At 40.9% G+C, this 20,945-nt stretch overlaps 1 protein-coding gene across 3 annotated transcripts; it reads left to right on the plus strand.

Annotated features, from left to right (window-relative positions):
* Positions 1–608: 608 nt before the first annotated feature.
* On the plus strand, positions 609–15,785 carry LOC103724256 (polyadenylation and cleavage factor homolog 4-like). 3 transcript variants are annotated; one of them, XM_008815455.4, is made up of 7 exons: positions 609–1,184; positions 5,558–5,659; positions 5,976–6,242; positions 10,408–10,533; positions 10,680–11,243; positions 11,758–13,680; positions 15,208–15,785. In XM_008815455.4, exons 1-6 carry the CDS (start codon positions 813–815, stop codon positions 13,675–13,677), a joined length of 3,351 nt encoding a protein of 1,116 aa, XP_008813677.2. In that variant the 5' UTR covers positions 609–812; the 3' UTR covers positions 13,678–13,680; positions 15,208–15,785. The 3 variants fall into 3 exon arrangements, with proteins under 3 accessions (XP_008813677.2, XP_008813679.2, XP_017702411.2); XM_008815457.4 differs by having other exon boundaries at positions 5,976–6,233; XM_017846922.3 differs by lacking the exon at positions 609–1,184 and having other exon boundaries at positions 5,987–6,242.
* The last annotated feature ends 5,160 nt before the right edge of the window (positions 15,786–20,945 follow it).

Raw genomic sequence — 20,945 nt, forward strand, 5'->3', positions numbered from 1 at the left:
CGCAATGGGCCTTGTGGGTTGTGGCCCTTATCTATCAGCCCAACAGTTAAACAGATTATACGGGTAAATAGTTATCTGATCCAACCCGATCCATATATTAAACAGGTTAAATGAGTTAAACAAGTTAGACATCGAAAATACGTATCTAACTCAATTAATAAACATGTTAGATGGGTCAATCTATTTAGGCCAAACTCAAACCTCTTTATAGCAGATCGAACATGGGTCGGATTGACGGATTGAGTTATATTGTGCCATCCCTATCTATGATCCCTTCGGATGGCTGCCAAATGCTAACCCTTGTCAAGCAAGTGGCAACTGGGCACGGTACTAGGTTTTTGACCCACACAAATGGCATTTCATCGGGAGAAATAAAGAAGGGCTCTTTTGTAAATCAGAAATAATTTATTGATGATTGAATTTTTGGTCGTACATTAGTTCCCCTCCCCCGGCGGCTCTTTCTAAATTATTATACTAGAAATAACTACCTTCACTTTTTTCTTTGATTAGTTAAATTTCATTCTTCGCTTCCACCTATTATTCCCGCTCCTATTTTGAAACTGCCATCTTATTTTCCCCGAATTACTCATGATACCGGGTCCGTCTCACACCCTTCCAAAGGTCTCCCACTCTTCCGCCCGCACTCTCTCTCTTCGAGCACGTTCCTCGTTCTCTACGAGGTCCTCTCTCGAAGATTAGGGTTTCTCTTCGTTTCTAATTTCCTATATCTTCCGGTATCCATCTCAGATCCCGGAGATCGCGCCGCTGAGCTCTCGCGAGAATAAGGGTTCCGGGATCTCTCCGCGGGGGGCATGGAGATGGAGAGCTCCCGCAGATCCGCCATGGACCGCTCCCGAGAGCCGGGCTTGAAGAGACCTCGATTGGTGGAGGAGGACCGCGCCGTTGCCAGCCGAGATCGCCCGTTTGCCCCGCCGAGGGCTGGCGGCCAGCCGCTGGCCCCGAGGCTGAGGGCCGGCAGCGAGAGGGAGAGGGACGCAAGGGAGGAAATGATCAGGGGAGGATCGAATCAGCAGCAGCAAGAGCTCGTGGCACAGTACAAGACGGCGCTGGCCGAGCTGACGTTCAATTCGAAGCCTATTATTACGAATCTAACAATCATAGCCGGAGAGAATCTCCACGCTGCCAAGGGAATCGCTGCCGCAATCTGCGCCAATGTTCTCGAGGTGATCTGATTTGGTTGAACTCATCAAAATTGAAAAGATATATTCTTTCCTTCTTCTCTGTAAAACGCATTAAAACAAACATAGCAATCTAGGATACCTCTATATGTACCTTAATACATATTTTATAGTGGCAAAGAAGTAAGTATTGAAATCAAACAAAAGTTTGCCTACATATGCAGTGGGGAAATTTATGGTTTTTAGGTTGTTAATCTCAGCGATGCTGGTCCGTGTTTCGTACTGATGTTTTGTCAATCACTAATGCCATAGACGGAGGCTAGATACTTGCATATCACATGCATATTCGTTGGCTACTGATTTGCAGCTTATAGACATGCTACTTTCAAGTTGGATGCTTTCTGGATGGAACTATGTTAGATGCCTTTGTGACAGTTCTGTAGCATAGAGGTTTCATATGGTTTGCTGTCTAGACTAGTAGATTAAGGGCATACTAAGCCACTACTCTAACAATCTCTTTTTAATGAGGACGTGCTTTTATAGATGAATGCAAGAACATTTTCATTGTACATGTACTTTAGGACTACATGCTGTTTCTAACACTCAAGCTTTTATAAACTATTGAAGTTTTGAGAAGTGTTGCTGTGTGTAACAAAAAAAAGGTGTTACCATGAGGTAGAAATTGAATGAGATTTGTAGTGTTGTCTTGTAATTTGACTAGGCATGGAAAATCTATTGTATAGTAATTTAGATGTAAGGTTTCTTGAAAGTCTTTTTTATTCAACTGTGGCCTAAGATTGTTGTTCGTTTATTGTATTTTCGTCATCTTTGTTTCTTGCATAAATGGGATACAGTTTGCTGAATATGGTTGAGGACCTATTGTTTTGGTCACAGGGGTCCATCAATTTATCAAATTAATAATGTCAAGAATCCTTTCAGTTCATTTGAAGGTCTTTATTTCTATAGTTTTCTTATTCTCTTCACTCTTTCTACAAATTTTCTTATTCTCTTCAATTGGCTCATATTTTTTTATATTCTTTCTTTCAATGTTCAGCAATTGTACTTAATGGAATTTGTTACACACGCAGTCAGGTATCTAAAAGCAGCTGCAATACATGGGTGGCTGGAGTTTTGCATGGCACTTATGTGACATGAGGGTGCATTTGCAGATCTATGTTAGTTGGTATTTCGAAAAATAATAAAATGAATTGATACAATAAATAAAATAAGTGAAAATTTAGAAAAATATAGTTAAAAGTTCAGAAACAAGGAAAAAGTTATCTACACAGCCATAGTTATTTAAGATCCTATCTTAGTAGAGTATGAATTGTTAAACCAAAAATAATCATAACAAGAGTTTCCTATGAGCTATGTCTAAATTTTCAAGTATGCCAATGCGTGAACAATCTGGCAATTATTGTATGAAGAACAATCAAAGTACATGCTAAAAAGATGTGTAGCATATAACTAAGTTTGAAGTACCTGCCTTACATATACAAAGCACTTGAAAGTCAATCTTTACTTTGAGAAATGAAAAGTGACTTATCAAACAACAATCCATCATTATCACAATTAGTAAGTGCCTGAGCTGCTTGTGTCTTTCATGAGGCCTATGAAGGTGCTTGGTGTCTCACTATGCACCAGGCAACAACATAGGCAGGCCATATTTGCATACGCTGTTGTCGCCAGGCTGCTACTGCATATGTGGGCACATATGCATCTGCCTGGATCCCATTTTAGGACATTGCATATAATAGATGCAAGAAAAATTGGGAATGGTTGCTAATTGTGGGAAGCTCACATTAGGAAGAGCAGGTGGGTGCATTACTTGTTTCATCTAGAGATAGAGGGGATACAATTACAGGCCTAATGGGGCTTTTCTGGATGAAGTTTGAATCATTTTTTGGTAAAGTTTTTTGGGACGTTTTGGGTGATTCTAATTTTAGTAGTAAAATAAAGATAATTAAGCATTTGATACCTTATGCTTGTAAATTATAACGTGGTCTGGGGTTCCTTTACTAGGTTGTTCTTTTAATTGTTGATTTATTCTTTTTCCTGTACAGTAGTTGTCATGGATTTACCTTGAATAGAATTCTTCCTTTTTTAAAATCTTCTGTCACTTCATCTTTTTTGAATAATCAAATTCATCTTGACCTGTTACTTAGTTCAATTCAATGGCTTAACTTCTAACTAATCTGATTGTGCGAGGGAAAATGAAGAGTTACTGGTTTGTAACTTTTAATGATTCATAGATATTTGATTTCTAAGCAGAAAAAAATTGGTAGGAGTTAGAAATAGGTTTATTTTTAGTTTGCAATTATTCTTTTCCCCTTTAGCTCAGCATATATCATTTTAGTGGCAAACGGGCAATTATGATTTAAATCATTCTGACAGAAAATTAGCCATGAAATGATATATTTTACTCATACATCTGAACTTCACTACTGTCAATTAAAATTTTAATTTTGTTGTACACAAATGTATTATATTAATTTTTGTTTCCTCGATGTTAATCATAGCACATGCCACATGCCAAAAATTTGTTCTAGATATCAAGGCATTTCATAATTGCACTCTGTTCATATATGTTGCACTTAAACTTGCTTTTTCTCTGCATAGTTTATTTTACAGATATCATAACTTACAATGCATGCAATTGCTAGAAAAGGAGAGTGCATTTATTATTCTTTAGGTGTAGAAATTGAAAATTACATAACTACCCATTACCTGTGCCTTGATGGGCTAGTATTTGGAAGTCAGGCTCAAGTGTGTTTTGCGCTATAATTCTAATAGGTTTCCTCCCCTTCTAATAATTTGAGATCTCACTTGGAGAGAGGGAAAAAAATCAGGTTAAGTTTGGGTTTTGAGGATTGTTTATCAGTGTGTACCTAGCGGCGTGATTTGCAGGTTAGCCAATACATTCATCTTTCTATAGTTCATGATATGATTCACTATTTGCACACATTTTGGACAGATCGTACTGCCTTATTTGTGTTTTATTGTCATCTTTTTATAGCAAGAACTTGGAGTCGGGACATTCAAATATGTGCTAAAGCATTCTACAAACTCCCATTTACAAGGTGGGTTACAGGGTGTCTCAATTTATGCCACAAACTTTGAACCCCCTTGTCAATGTCTTAGGGATGGGACAAGAAATAGGGCTGGAATAACTTTTTTCATGCATCTCACTTATTCAAACAATCTCTTATTTTAGCAAAGATGCTTCTCCACCTTTTTCTTAATTAATAACTTAGGAAGTGAAATAAGTCATAACTAAATGAGGGTTAGATTTATCAAATTTAGTAAAACAATCATTATTGATTATATATCAGCGGTCATTATATTCTCCTTGTTGAATAAGCCACATATATCATGCACAAATTTCAAAGTCTGTAACGTATTGTACCCATCTCTATTATTATAGCTCAAAGCTCTTTGGGCCTTTATCCATAAAGTTGAGTCCATATTTTAAATGAACTGCATGCAACAGTTACTTTTCTTTTTGAAAGTTCCCACCCACTGCCAGGCAACAGTTACTCTTAATAAATGATTATAAAAGAACACATGAACCAAATGGGGGAGTGAGCTTTCAAATCTATAGGAAATAATCTTGAGGGACAGCAACCATCCATCAAGTACTCCTTGAGTGAAAAACATGCATCATACTTGCTGATATCTAGTTATTTATAAATGATGCAATTCTACTTCATGCTCCAAGGTATTTTCCGTCCATTAACCAAATTGTTTGGAACAATCATATTTATCAATTTAAGTTTTACTGTGATGAGGTTTATCCAAATTGTGTGGAACAATCATATTTATCAATTGAAGTTTCTCTGAGATTTTAATGGATGTTTTCTTGTTTAAATGTAGAGGCTTAGACTACCATTAGTGAAGAGGGAAAGGGGGAAGAATGTATGATAATTTATTTCGTAATGGATTGCTATTGGTCGAAAAGTGGCTAAACTGAATGTTGACCACTATTCTTTTTCATTTTTCATAAATGGATCCATGTACTTAGTTCATATGTTTAGCACTGCTAAGAATGGATCCAGAATGGATCTAGTTTTTCCTTTTAACTACTACAGTTGTTTCGATATCGTTGGTAAATGATGCATTGCTCTTGTGCACCTTATCAAAGTGGTAAAAACCTTAGTACTCTAAGTAGAGAAAAGGTTGGTTTAATGAGCCTGCCAATCTCCATTCTTTAACATGCCTTCATTTTCTCTAAAAGTATATTAATAGCTTTTTTTTTGGGATGTCCTGTTCAGTAATTCAAGTTTCCTGTGGAGCTTTTTGTTGAGCTAATTTGCTGTTTTTCATTCTGCCAGGAATCTGTCTAAAACTTAAGTTTTCTGCATTTTTCTTGAATAATCTAGTTATGATGAGTATTATCCGATGTTACTGTTGATTTACAGGTTCCCAGTGAACAGAGGTTGCCATCCCTGTATCTCCTTGATAGTATAGTGAAGAATATTGGAAGAGATTACATTAAATATTTTGCTGCAAGACTGCCTGAGGTAGATATTTCATTGAGTCATGATATCAGTAAAATCTATTATATTATTAGCTGGTAGTTTTAATGTATTGGAAACCATCTATGCTAGGAGGTTTCCTTCCACGGAATTGGGATGTGATTTCTCTATTTGTAAGCCAAAAACTTTTAAATTAGTTGTTTAAAACTTGAAAGGTTTTTAAACTTCTTTATCGTGTTCCTGTTTCTCCTTCTGGTGACCTGTTTTCTCAAATTTTGTGTCATAGCTGAGCTTCTAAAATGATGTAGCTACTTCATTTTTGTGCAGAATCTAGTCTTAATGATTCTTGTCATTTAAATAGGTGTTTTGCAGGGCCTACAAACAGGTTGATTCTTCTGTACATCCTAGTATGCGACATCTTTTTGGAACGTGGAAAGGAGTCTTCCCCTCTGCTCCACTTCAGATAATTGAGAAAGAACTTGGCTTCTCACCTATTGTCAATGGTTCATCTGGAGCTGCAAAATCAAGGCCGGATTCTCCAACACAGCGTCCGCCCCAAAGTATCCATGTGAATCCAAAATATTTAGAAGCAAGACAGCGCCTTCAACACTCAACTAGGGTAAGCAAAGTACGATATGCTCTTAGATACAGTGGTCAGTTTTACTTTCTAGTTGGAATATTGATTTCATGCTGGTATAGCGTTCTGCTCATTTCTCATGCTATACTGTTGTTGACTGCACAAGGTCTCCACATGGTCTTTTGAAATAGCATAAAGTGTTGCAGCCATAGTAAATAATTTCACAGTGGCATTGCAGTTAAGGTTTCCACATGGTTTTTACATTCTGATCAGTTTGGGTTTCTTGGTTAAGTAGGGATGCCCCATAAAAAGGATGAAGATATGACTGAATGAGTATTTTCGTTGAACTTTTGTGCAGGAATTAAAGTCAGAAATAGGTTGGATAAAAGTAGTCTTGCAACTGTACTGGGGAAAGCATGACTTAGACACAACCCGATGCCTTACTAGATTGGACTGCGTATTAGCTCCATCGGGTCATTTGCGCGGGATTGTGTCAAGCACAATCCGAGCCCAACCCGATGCATTAGGGTCTTGGTTGGGTCAGTTATAGACAGAGGTGGGCACTGGGCCGGGCCATGGGCCGGCACGAAACGGGCCGTGCCAGGCATGGCCCGTTTGCTACAGTAACGGGCCGTGCTAGGCACGGCTCATAAAAGGGGGCCGGGCTGGGTTAAGGATTTCTGGCCCGCGGGCCGAGCCCGGCACGGCCCATAAGGGCCTGGGCTGGCACAATTCTTGGGCCAAGCACGGCATAATAGTCAAAATAATATTTTACAGGAAAATTTACATTTACAAATTAAGACATATGGTATAATATATAGAATCCCGTCTTCCAGAAGGCTAAAATCCCATACCATGGCAATGGCAGCAGCCCTTCCTCTCTCTCGCCATCTCGTAAGCTTAGCTGCCCTCCTTGCTTTAACCCAAGCTTTCTCCGCAACTGCCCAAACCTACACCAATGTAACCTAGGGCACCACCCTCACTCCCCTCGGCTCAACCAACTCCTGGCCCTCCCCCTCCAGCGACTTCGCCTTCGGCTTCCGTGCCCTCGACTCCAACGCCTCCCTCTTCCTCCTCACCATCTGGTACAACTCCACCCCCCAGGCCATTGTCTGGTTTGCCAACGGCCACAACCCGGTCCAGGCTGGGTCCAAGCTCGAGCTCACCTCCGACGGCCAACTCTCCCTCACCGACGAGTCCGGCAACGAGGTTTGGAGCCCCGGCGTCAGAGACGCCTCTTACGCCGCCCTCCTTGACTCCGGCAACCTCATCCTCGTCTCCTCCAGCTCTTCCTCCCCTATGTGGCAGAGCTTCGCCTCGCCGAACGACACCCTTCTCCTAGGCCAAACCTCATCCGTCTCGTGCCTGGCACGGCCCGTGCCGGGCCCGGCATGGCCCGCCACCCCACGGGCCTAGGGTCGTGCCGGGCTTAGCCTTCAGGTTAAGCGGGCCGTGCCAGGCACGGCCCGTTTAGTAACCGGCCGGGCCAGGCACAGCCCGTTTGGTCTGTGGCCTGGTGGGCCTGGGCCGGGCTGGGCCTGGCACGGCCCGATGCCCATCTCTAGTTATAGATTTGGGTCCAATGCAAGATAAAAAGGCACACTAATTATGTATTTAGAAGGAAATTCAATGATGACATGGATAGCAAGTGAAAGAACAAAATAAAGAGGGGATATTAATGTGGATTGATACCATTAATGTTGTCAAGAAGAATAAGCTTCAAACTTGATTGAACCATAGACCTACAAAGAAATAACCTTAGTACCCGACCTACAAACTTTAAACATGGTTACATGTTTAGGGATTTTAAAGTCATGAGATCTTGTATTGAGTTGAATTGGGCTGGTTTGGCTCATCTATTATTTGAACTGAGTTAGATGCAATCAGTGCATGGATCGGGCGGGTTTGGGCCAGGTAGGAAAACGTATGACTGATACTTGACCCAATTTTTCAAAAGGTCGCTTATTCGCAGGGCTGAGCAACGGCTCCAAAAAAAACAGGTCAGGCAAGGTGTAATCTAGTTGAGTCATGAGTTGATCCGTCACATTCACAGCCCGAATAAGAAGGGCTATTAGGGATCAAAGAAGTAGGCTTTATATGAGAATGATGATCTTCCTTGTTATCAGATCTGATCAAAAAGAAATTTCCAGAGGGTGTTCAGTTTTACCTAGGAATTTGTTCTATAGAGCTTGTCTGGATAAATTTAGAACTGGTCGCCATTGGGTCTGGGAACAAAGGAGACTGGATGAAGAGCAAATTATTAAAATTTGTCTTTGCAGGGACCATCGTTTCTTATTAGATAGAGAATTTAATCATTTATTGGGAACTTGAGTCTTCTAATAAGAAGGAACGAAAATGTTTAACAGGTTATCATTATATCATCTCATTTGCAAAATATAATTATATAATAAACTGCAAGTGTGTATATTATCTTTGGCAAGATGGGTAAATTTGGATAGTTGAGCCTTCTATCCTTTTCTTCTTTTTCTTTTTCGATTGTGAGTTTCCAAGTTTGGTAAGAGTCTCTCTCTCTTAATTATCCCAAAGATTTCAAAACTTGGGAGAGTACTCTCTCTCTCTCTCTTTCTCTCTCTCTCTCGCTTCCTAGTGTGCAAGATATGCACCTCTATCTTTTCATAGTAATGTATTTTTTCTTTCTTTTTTTTTGGCACGGGCCCATGACGAGGCTGCAGGCTCCTTTTCGATTATATATTAGTAGATGAGACAAATGCATTCCCTATTAGAGTTTTCTGGACCTTAAAGTGAATTCTGATTGATACATTTTGTAGCCCATCATTGTAGGTTGCATCGCACTACAAATTAGCCTGCAGTTAAAATATTCTCTCCTCATTTTGCATTCTAGGTGCTGCTGATTTTATAGGTGTGTTTGTTTCTTTACATGAAAGTGTTCTTGGGCTATACTGAAGATTTGCCTCATGCTGGATCTGAGAATCATAATTATTAGAATTTCCTCCTTTTCTTGCATGCATCCATTATCCTAGCAGAAGAAATATTCACCTATGTTGAGGCCCCCAAAATTTATTTTCTCAAGGAACATTTTCTGAGATACAAGAGGCTCCCAAAGACTTGACTGTCAAGTAAAATGTTTGTGCAATTTGTCTTCTCTTTCACTAGTTCAAGCATATTGTACCTTTTATTTCACTCTTTAATATGTCAAACTGATGTTGAACTTTGAGTTTTAAACTGAGGTTTGCTTGCACTTAGTTTCTATACGTCCAATCAACTGGGATGAAATTACCCCATTTGGACTTCCAGTATCTTTTACCTATTGAACTTATTTAGTCCATCAAGAGGGCTGTAGGACGTGTGTTACGGTAACTTGCTGTAAGTTATGATTGCCTCATTTATGAGTATTGAAAACAGCTAAATTCTCTTGTTAGTGGTAGGACAAAACAATTATAAGATAAATCCAAAGCATTTTAGGTCATAACTTTTGAGAATTCTTGACCTATGTCACAGGAAGAAACATAATTTTAAAATTGTTTGGACTGAATTTATTAGTGCAGATTTCTCTCAAAAATGAATGCGGAATTCAGTATATGCAAGTTGATGTATTGGGCAAGTCTTGTTTAGTAATGGTTAACAGAGAATTAAATTGTTTCCATGATATGCTACTATGTCACATTTAGTATAAATAAAATATTACATTTATTACCCACCTCATTTCATGGAAGTGCATTCAGATAACTTGTGGTCCACATTCCATGCCAAAGCATATAACAAAAATCTTGCTACAAGCTAGTCATTTCTGTTGCTTAATGAAATCAGTTATGTTGGAAAATTTTGGTTCCTGTGCATGATACATATGCTCAATGGAGGAGGAACAGCAAGCTTTGACTGATCTGTTTGTTATTGCTTTCTTAAATCTTTCTTTGCTTTTTGGTCCTATTAAAGGCTGCATTTGTATGCATACAAGCTAATGATATGACTAGGATAGTGCTCCATGGTTTATGGTTTAGATTTTAGGAAGGGGAGAATGTAGCTGCAAAAATAGGTTCACTCATGTCTCTGAATTTCATTGTTATGAAAGTGAATGTGTGAACCATATAAGTTTGATGGAGTAATATTTTCTACAATAAAGACCAAGTTGTGTTGGAACTAATTCTCATTTGATCAGTGAGATCATCACTTTTCTTTTTCATTGCATCTTCATATAGTTTTATTTTGTTAATGTTCTGTTGGTTTTTTAATGAAGGCAAAGGAAATAATCAATGATGACATCAATCGTGCGGTTAGTTCTATTGATGATGCAGAGAGGTCTGACAAAGCAGCAGTTATTGGAAGCACAAGACAATGGACAAATCCGCCTAGCAAAATGCCTGTATGCAGTTCCTTCCCTGGTTTTATTCTTTTCATATATCATTACTAAAACTGTTGCTTGAATAAAACTTATTTTGAAGTGTAAAGTATCCAATATATCCAGGTTAACGATTCCTCTGTTAATCTGCGTCTCGGTTTGATTTGCAGAATCTGCGGCCTCATAGGGTACTGATAAACAATCCCATTCATGAGAAAAAAGAATTCAGAGGCCATGAGTTTTCTTCTGATGTTCCAGTGCAGTCGGACCTTGGAGTTGAAAGGGTAAGCAAGAGACTTAAAGAGCGAGATGGACTTGACAAACCATATCATGGTGCTGGCATAAATGCTTCTGAGATGCATGTCAGCAGTGGTGTTTTCGATGTTAATCATGCTTATAGAGTATGCCGTTCATCTGGATCTGCACACTTAGATAATCAGCTGCCTTCAGTTCAGGATAGAAGCATCCAACGAACATCTAATAACTGGAAGAATTCTGAGGAGGAAGAATATATGTGGGATGATATGAATTCTAGAGCAATAGATAATGCAAGCAATAATAGCCTAATAAAAGGTGGGTGGAGTACTAATGATGAAAATAAATCTGCAAATTTGCAAAAAGGCAAGTTGATGCCTCTAGAGAGCAAGCATCTATCCTCTCATCTAAACAAAATTGACTCCCTATCTCTATTGATGAAGACTGCTGGACGGGAAGGCAGAGTTCCACTACTTGAGGTATTTATCTAACATCTTCGATCATATATTCTTGGTAGTTGAACTTAAGACTACATACTTGCGTGTTCATCTTTGTGTAGCAAAGGACTGGAATTTATCGTTTCTTCTTGTGTGTTAGTGGGTGGAGAGCAAAAGTCTCTACAATTTGTATATGGTCCTCTAATAGATCTACAGGCAAAAATGTGCATGTCAATTATTCTCAGTGTGCATTCATTTATACTAAATCTTAATACAACTATGCAGTTTGTATTGAAGATTAAACTATGTCATTCATGTAAAGTAAATTATAACAGAAAAATCTAGAGTTGTACCGAGTTGTTTCTGCATGTCTCTGTACTGATCCACAGATCAGCAGAGCATACAAATTGTGAGAATGAAGAAAGTGAGCCTAAAACTTTTTTCCCTCCCTAATAATGGCCATGGGTATCATAAAGGGAGCTCCACTTCTTAACTAGTTTGGTGTTATTACACAATACTGTTAAAATGTGGAGGCTGATCTCCAGTTGTCATGCAGGAACTGGAAGAGCACCTTCAGCAGCCCCATGCCAAGCATGATACTGACTGCGGAATAGGTATGGAAACTTCAGCAGATTCACTATACATGGGGCGAGATCCTTTGGAGCATCCTACATCCTCCATTTGGGCCCCACTTGACATGCCACACTCAATGATTGGATTGAACCATACAAGCTCAAGAATTTCTAGTCAGTCTGAAGGACAGCCAATTTCTTTTAGGGGTGGTTTATCTACAAGCATGAGTTCATCTTTAGTTCCAGGATCAACTGGAATGTCAGGTCAGCTAAGACAGCAACAGTCGCAGCCTCCATCACCATCTGCACATTCACCTCCATCTTCTGCACTCCTTCAACATCAGAAATCACACAATTCAATTGACTCTGATCTTCTTCCATCTAATTCCTTCTTTCCCATAGGTCAAAAACCTATGCATCTTCCAGAACGGTTGAGTCAAGCACCTGATACACCAGTAACTCAGGATTCTTTTCCTATTTCGGCTCAAAGTCATCCTCATCATTCTCATTCTCCATTAACCTCAAAGACACCTCCATCATATCCTTCTCAACACCTGCAAAACTCATCTGCTTCTGGTTCTTCGGCACCTTTTGCTCAGCTTAGGCATCATCTTCGCTTCTTGCAGCAACCAGAGCCTAATCTATCAGTGCAAGAGACACAAATTCAGTCTCAAACTTCCCATCAGATCAAGAAATCACCACCTCTATCCCTGAGTTTTGGATCTCATCAGATAGGACTTCCTGGAAAGAACAACTCAGATAATGCTGCTGTTGAAATCTCGGACCAACCCAGTACAAGTAATTTATTGGCTGCTATTATGAAGAGTGGACTCTTACCCAACCACACAATGAATAATTTCCAGAACCTGAACATGCAGCCTCCCCTACCTAGCGGGTCTCCTCCTATTCAAGTTGTGACATCATCTGATCCTTCTGTCACTCCTGCATCAATATCACCTCTGTTGTCCCATGACAATGCTCTGATGCTGCCCTCTATGAGAGCTGTGCTTCCTCCCCTACCACCTGGCCCACTGCCTCCATCCTTGGTGCATACCGACAGGGAGACCTCCAATTTAGCTATTTCCACTACAAATCCACTTTCAAGACTTCTGAGCTCATTAGTTGCAAAAGGTTTGATATCTTCACCAGCAACAGATTTGCCAGCTGCAACCTCAGTTCAGCTGCCTAACAAACTAGGGAATCAGAGTAGTGCCTTTGCTAGCAGCACCTCGGAGCAAAAACTTTCAAACTTAGATATCTCAACCATTCGTTCACTAGCAGCGAAAGAGCCTTCTGGCACTGAAGACATTGCTCCAACAAGTGCAGCTTTGTTACCATCCACTGTAACATTGAAGGACCTTTTAGGCATCGAGTTCAAGCCAGAAATCATACGCAAATTTCATCCTGAGGTGATCAGTAGCCTCTTTGATGACCTAGAGCATCAATGCAACATATGTGGCCTAAGATTCAGACTTCAAGCACAGCTCAATAGTCACTTGGATTGGCATGGCCTGAAGAAGTGTGAACTGAGCAGTTTCAACAGAGTTTCTCGAAAATGGTATGTGAGTTTGACTAGTTGGGTCACTGGATATGTGGGACCACAATGTGGGCCATTGGAGTCAGCCACTTCTGTGGAGAAGATTGTCCTAATGGACAAGCAGTATGAGCCAGCAGTTCCTGCAGATGAAAGCCAGTGCATATGTGCACTATGTGGAGAACCATTTGAGGACATTTATTCTGCTGAAAGGGTTGAATGGATGTATAAAGGAGCAGTATATTTAAATCTAACAAATAGGCAAGGTGATATGGATTTCATGGATGAGTCTGCTGGACATGTTCCCATTGTGCATGCTAAGTGTATGTCGAAAAGCTCAGCTGATGACATGGAGGCTGCATTGGACTAGATGGTATGACCTTATGGATCATTTGGCCTGTTTCCTACAATAATGAAGCTTTTTTCTTGTTTTTGTTTTGTTATCATCTCTCAATTACTCATCAGTGCATTGTCCCTATATGCATATCTGTTCGTTGTAGTACGTCTGTGTTGATTTTTCTTCTTAGTTAAATTGGGCTAAATAAAATAGCTTAGTGTGAACTGCTGTTGCTTTTCTGCCTTTATTGTCTTGTATTTTAGATGTTTCTGGTTACTAATAGATTTTTATTTTTTGATTTTGTATGTCTTGATCCAATGTTTTCTTCTAGGTGATATAGTTAACAAAATACTATGCAATAATATAGGATTGCGAACATGAATTCTTCTTGATGATGATTGGCATCTGAAAGGGAAATTCTCAAGTAGTCTGCCTTCTGATTGCCATCTTTGACTATGAGATGTAAAGCTTATCAATTCTTGGGGTTATCTGAAACTCTGTAGCTTTTAGTAATTAGAATGCATTTCGTAGTTCAACCTCTTTTAGTAAATGGAATATGTTAGGTATGGTCGAGGACTCACGTCCAAGGGACATGCTAGCTAGCGAATGGCATCCATGCTATGCTAGAACCAAATGAGAATACAAAAGTTAAAATAGGACCTAATAGACGTTTTGTCCCAGCATTGGTGGTACCAAACTCTATTAAACTAGCGTAGGTTAATATGATGTCGTGCTGCGTGATTCTAAGCGGCACGCTTGTTACTTGGTATGGATCCAGTAATAGGTATTGGCGATCTGCTATATTGGTACCAAGCACCGTACCGGTTGTCCGGTGGCACGAGTCAGTAAGGGCTTGCGCCGTACAGTGTGGGTCTGTACCAACACAGGAGAGGGCGAACGCAGACCATGGGAGAGAGGAAAAGAGAGAGAAGAGGGAGAGAGAGGAGGCCGATGCTCGGGCAGGAGGCGGAGGCCACAGCCGGGTCTCCTGTTTTGTTTGAAACAAGGGTCCGACTATTAAAAAAAATTGCAACTTTTTTAGCGTCAGGGGACCCGGCCGCGGCCTCCTGCCCGGGCGCCGGCCTCCGCCTTTTGCCCGGGCGCCGGCCCTTCGCCAGCCTCCATCGGCCCTCTACCGGCCTCCCTTCCTCTTCCTCTCCCTTCCTCCCCGCTCGCTCTCTTTCTTCTCTTTTCTTCTCCTTCTCCCCCTCCGTCGACGGTGCTCGGTTTCGTTGTTGGAACTGTTTCGGTCCGCCGCTAGTATGGCTTGGGACACCCCGAACTGGGCGGTTTGGAATAGTTCCGCCAATCTTGGGTGTTGGTAGTGGCTTGGTACTTGTAACCATGATTATGTTTATGATTTCTTGGTTATTTGGACTTGCAAATTAGGAAGGTGATTTTCAAATTAGTTTGGGTTTAATCAAATTTGGAAGGTGATTTGCAAATTAGTTTGGGTTTAATCAATTTAGGAAAGTGCTTATGAAGAGGTTGAGGTTATTTTTCTTGAAATAGTAACACCTTCGGAATGCTGAGGTGTTTTCGTTTTCTTTCCGTTTGCTGCAGTGCTGGACAGATACTTGATATTCTGGGGCATTCCAGGCGTAGCTGCAGTTCCAGGTGTTGCTGCGATGAGGTTTGGTCTCGACAAATTATTTGTGTGCGCCATCAGGGTTTCTTGTTTGCGCATGACAATGAGAAACCGTTCTTCTTTTGTTCCTTTTATATGTTCCCTCGTTACATTATAGTCTCAAAAGGAATGGATAAGCAAATAGGTCAGCTTTGTTTTTTCTCTCGTCCGATGGTGTTTGCATGTCGTTTATTGTTATTTTAGTTTCCTCAAAATAGATTGTGCATTTTACGAAGTATCATGTTCAGCAATAGAAAGAACTGCTGCAAGGCTATGAATAGTCTAGCTTTCCAGTTAAATTCACCTGATCTCTTTGGCTGCCTGTCACTCTGTGGTATAACTCAGATGTACTTCAGCACTGACAACTCACAGGCTTACAGGAATTATATTCTTTGCTGAAGGTTGCCTTATCATTTGTTACAAACTGTACCAGTATTATTATTTTATGGGTACCGTGTATATACTGCATCGTATTAATAGTTCATGTGGATAAAATTTGTTGGTTTTGGCTCTTCGTTGGTTGAGTTGTAATTGCATGTCGGAATTCTTGCTATAAAATGGGGCAATGGTCACTCCATAATATGTTAATGCTATGTTCATACAGGTATATATATTCTCTTTTTCCTGTATTTTACGAAAATGGCTACTGGATTTTTATTTGTAGAGAATTGGTCCTTTTTTTTTTTGTATTTGTAGGAGCAGCCATTTTTCTTTTTCCCGGATCGAAATGCCCCTTATCGTGGAAGACACCAGGCTCTCGAAATTCCAAATAAAAGGAGTTAGCCTTGCCACACTTAATTCTATGCATGGTATTCAGTTTTATGGGGAAAAAAAAAGGGTCTTAGGCCTTCTTGGAGTCAACCTATAGTACTACTATTGGTACTTTACTGAAGGTATGCCCCTGTTGTTAGTACCATATTGATGCTGCTAACAGCTGTAGGAGGAAACCAACTGATGATGAGTCTTGACCATCGATCGCTTGCCTACGATCCCTAACTAATTGGTGCTGGTTGTATAAGAATGATGCTGACCCTGTCGACGGTAGAGTCGACCTGTACCCAAATGCTAACTCCTCAAGTTGATCTTTACTTGTGGTTTTACCCTATTGTGACAAGTTTTCATTAACATGTAAGAGCTTCTTTTTCACAAGAACTTCTGGATCATTCCTACCTCTTCAGCCACTTCAGCAGCTTGTGACCTTTGAGAGGATCATTGCAAGCCCTGCAATAGAATGTTTTCTGTAGATTTCTAAAATTCTATTGTGGATCAAGATGAGAATGATCTCTAGACCACCTCCGATATAAACCCTAGCCTCCAACGGATCAGGCGCTATCAAGAGATTGCTAGGAATTGCCAAGTCTTGAAGAAGTTCTGAGCCTTTGCAAGAGCATGCTTCTTGAGATGAAGGCTTCCCTATATGGAAGGTTGCAGTTCTTAGCCTTCTATGTTCCTAGAGGATGCGAAGAACTCGAAGAGGTGTGTAGATGGGTCTAATTTAGGATTCAACGAGTTAAAAGGAGGGGGTTTCTTCTCTTTTCTTTTCTAGCTTTGGTTTATTTTTTGCATTAATATAATTTATCTTAGTTCTTGCATATTATCATAGTCCCTTTCATTTCCAGGATTTCTGGGGAGGCAGGTGTTTTACCTTCCCTTCGTAAAAATATTTTAGGTTAGCGTCATAGCAATTAGTTATCTTTTAATTTCTACTTTACATTTATTTGCTTCACCTAAATTAGTCCTTTTTTAAAAAAAATCTTTCTTACCTAGGTACTTTGGAAACCCCTAGGATAGGTATATCTCTGTCCTAAGGATTTTAGACCTACATCAAATATCTCCCTTGAAAGCAATTGTGTTGTTTCAATAGTCCTAGAAGCATCGAGTGGTGATCATGAGGTAGCAGGGTCCTGTAGGTGGATCGAATACTACAATAGCGGCAATTCTTCATCCAAGGGCACAAAGCAAAATAATCGTGTCCTACAATTTTGGAAGTCATGGTGGAATACCTTCTATTTCATTAATGCCTAGGAATGTTTCTCTTTTTTTATTTTTTTATAATTTTATAGCTTAGTTTTTGGTGCATGCATGCTTAGATTAGGATTCTAAATTCTTTACATGTCTTTGTTGGGTTTCTTCATGATTTTCAAACTTGAGGCACTAAAGTGGCTATCATATAGTATGGATGGCAAAGCATGAATATCCTTAGGGTGAAGTTTAATGGTAGGGTGTGACAGTAGTAGATTATTGATCATAGAGCATGATTGTTAGTTTATGACTTCAATTTCACTTTTGGTTTGCATCAATTGCTTTTCAACGGCATTTGATTATTGATCAATTGCTTTTTCCCCTTCTTCCGTGACCCTTGGAAGTCCGATTTCGGCAGGTGATCGTCAGAATTTGGTCGATAAGGGGCAAAGCGCATGTTTCTCCTATTTTTGTGTAAAAATCGATCTTCTTCTTTAGTTTTTTAGCTGGTTCCACTACCAACGCTTGTCACCGAGAGCTCTTTTCGGTGCCCCACGGCGGCTTATGGCTATGTTTGAGGTACCAACCACCCGGGATGCTTTGTTCCACGGTTTAAGGGGTTGGAACCCCTAATTTGTTTTATTGATTTGTTATTATTGGCCGCCAGTCGCCGCCGGCCATCGGCCGCCGTTGGCCGGCCATGGGTTTCTTGACTCCAAGCATCACCTACAATCACCCTCGTCCTTCCTCTTGGTTAGAGAGAGAAGCTTCATTTCTCTCTCTACTAAATTTTCTCTCTCTACTCTCTCTTTAGAAATAATAGGTCCAGTATGATACTCCTCTTCGTGATTCTGGATCAACCTTGGTGAAGGGGCTTGATCCATGCTCGGCCGGTGGCACGTAAGCCCCATCTTGGTCATTTTTGCATATTGTTAGATCTGATCACCTCCTGATCTCTATTGAACCATCTGTACCCTAGTCCGAGCAAAATTCGGTGAAATCCCTTTGATCGGATTGACCCAGATGTCGGGCACCACTGCTTGGTCAGCCTTGTGAAGGTGTTGTAATTTAAGATTTTTATTTTTTAAAAAATAATTATGATAAAATTTTAATAAAAAATATAATTTTTGGAATTTTACGCTTTGAGAAGAATTTTTGAGATTAATTGGATCTGTTAATTGGATTGCATTCGCAAGATAAGTAGTGTAACTCTTTTTTTAGACCTATGGGCAAATTATAGATATTTTCTTAATTGAATTATTTTTGATTTATGAAGTTGATGCATAGTATTTTATTATTATATATGCCTCTTTCTAGATTATTGTATGATTCTTAATTGAACGTATTAGCCTTTTTAGATAAGATTTTGAGTTGTTACAAATGATATCGGAACATAAATGGATAAATTCTAAAATAAGAAAATCTGACATAGGATGAGTGATGGGGACATCAGAGCCCTTCATTCAGATGATGGAGTCAAATAGTTATTTGTATTATTGGTCGAGTCAATTTGGTTAGTTGCTTTTGTTATTGGTCGAGTCAATTTGGTTAGTTGCTTTTGTTTAAGTCAAGTCAATTGGGTTACCCATTAAGTCGTGTAATTGGGTCGAGTGATTAGATTGATTTTGGTATGTAATCAATCCGTCGACTTAGTCAACTGATTGACGGTCCAATTTTGGTATGTCGTCAATTGTTTGACCTGATGTAAGGCCTATATAAAGGCCACTCCTCTCATGAATTAGGAATGGAATGATTGAATAAAAAAAACCGTAGCCTCCTTTCTGCTTCTTTCTCCTCTTTTCTTCTTTCGTCTCTATAACCTCTTCTTCCTGTGTCTCTATAACCTCTTCTTCCTCCTCCTTTTCTTCTCCTTCCTCTTTCTCTCTTCTCCCTGTAGTGGTCCGTCATCAGCTTGGTATTAGAGCAGGCTGGCTTTGCCCCTGTTGCTAGAGTCCCAATCCAAGTTATCTGCTAAAGTCCTGGGATCTAGCTTCTCTTTCTTTCCCGATTGCACTAGAAAAAAAAAGGGGAAAACCCCATTGGCATTTCCTCCCCACCAACCATCAAGCCCACGACTGCCGCATCACCTAGCGTCGGCCCGTTCGCGTCCGACTTCGACTTTACCGTCACCAAACCCCTATCCCACCACCTTTTCCAGGTCTTCCATCACCGTCACCAAAACCTGCCGCTCCGCCCCGCCCTTCCCCCTTCCCTGTTCAAGGCTGCACCACCCAGAGGAATGCATGGCCGCCACCGTGTTCTTGTCCGAATCCGTCGGGAGGTTGAAGAAGATCGGCGTTAACGAGTAAGAGCCAAACACATTAGCTCGTTACCCACTAGCCCGAGTCTGTTTCAAAAAAAAAAAAAGGAGCGCACATGATTTACACGTGACAAACCCGTTACAGGTATCGGAGCGGGTTGTGGCTAAAAACCCGAACTTGATAAGCCGAACTCGTAAAAGTTCCCCAAAAAAAAGAGGGGTACGCATGTGACCGCACGTGCCAGATAAAAAAAACCCTTACCTATTCATCTTCATCGATCGGCCGCCCCTCGCTGCGTCTCCGCCGAGCCACGCCGCTTGTACCACCACACCTGCAAGCCGTGGGCCCTCGCCGTCGAGCGCCTCCTTCCTAAGCATTTCCTCTATCGCCTCCTCGGCCTTCCCTGCCGCCGCCGAGTCCCATCTTCACCCCTCCCATCCGCTGCTCCGCCCGCGCTCCATCGCCTCCGCCGTCGTCTCCCTCGCTCCGCCTCCCCTCTTTCCTCTCATCCTTTTCCCCTGCATTCTCTCTTTCGGCCAACTTCCTTTCTCACCACCTCCGGTCTCTTCTCCCAACCTTCTTCTTTCCCCTTCACAACGGGTCATCAAACCCCCCCTCCCGAAACATCGGGCCCAATAGGCCCCCCAATCCTCGCCCTCCACTTCTAACCCAGCGGGCCATCAGGCCCTCCCTCCACAAACCTTCTGTGGCAGGCCTTCTAGCCTGCAGGCCTTCGGGCCCATTTTCAACAGCCCGCCCCCTGGTCTTCCACGGGCCCATCAGGCCTGTGCTCGGATGGTTCCCAAGGCATGTCGAAGAAGTGTTCAGGATCACAAGGGCCCAGACTCTAATTGACGCTCTGCGACACCGTCTCGGGGTACTGGTTCATCGTGGTCCACATTGACATCATCAGCCAGTTCACGATCCAGGCGATCGAGTTCTTCATGATGACGGTGTACCTGCTCGACTTCGCCATCCCCTACGACCATTGGACCACGCCAGGCAACCACTTCGGCTTCCTTGTTATGGATGCGTTTACCTTCTTCTTCACCAACTTTGGTCCCAACAGCACCACCTTCGTCATGCCTGCAGAAATTTTTCCAACCAGATCTGCACTCGGCGAGGTCAAGTTTTTTCCACCTGGAAGGAGTTGATGGGGACATCAGAGCTATTCATCCAGATTGAGTCGGGCCCATATTGGGTCCAATCTAGTCTGCATCATGTTTTTTTTATTGCCTTATTAGTTGCTTTTGTTTGAGTCGATTTGGTTGTGTTTCTATTATTTTGGAGTCGATTTGGTTGTTGAGTCAAGTGATTGGATCAATTGGTCAATGTAATACCTAGTTATAAAGGTCCAATTTTCGGTATGATCAATTGGTTTAATGTTCTAATATTAGTAAGATTTAATTTGGTATGTAATCAATTAATTGACTTAGTCAATTAATTGAAGG

The sequence above is a fragment of the Phoenix dactylifera genome, unplaced genomic scaffold (genome assembly GCF_009389715.1).
Source record: "Phoenix dactylifera cultivar Barhee BC4 unplaced genomic scaffold, palm_55x_up_171113_PBpolish2nd_filt_p 000112F, whole genome shotgun sequence".
Classification (NCBI taxonomy): domain Eukaryota; kingdom Viridiplantae; phylum Streptophyta; class Magnoliopsida; order Arecales; family Arecaceae; genus Phoenix; species Phoenix dactylifera.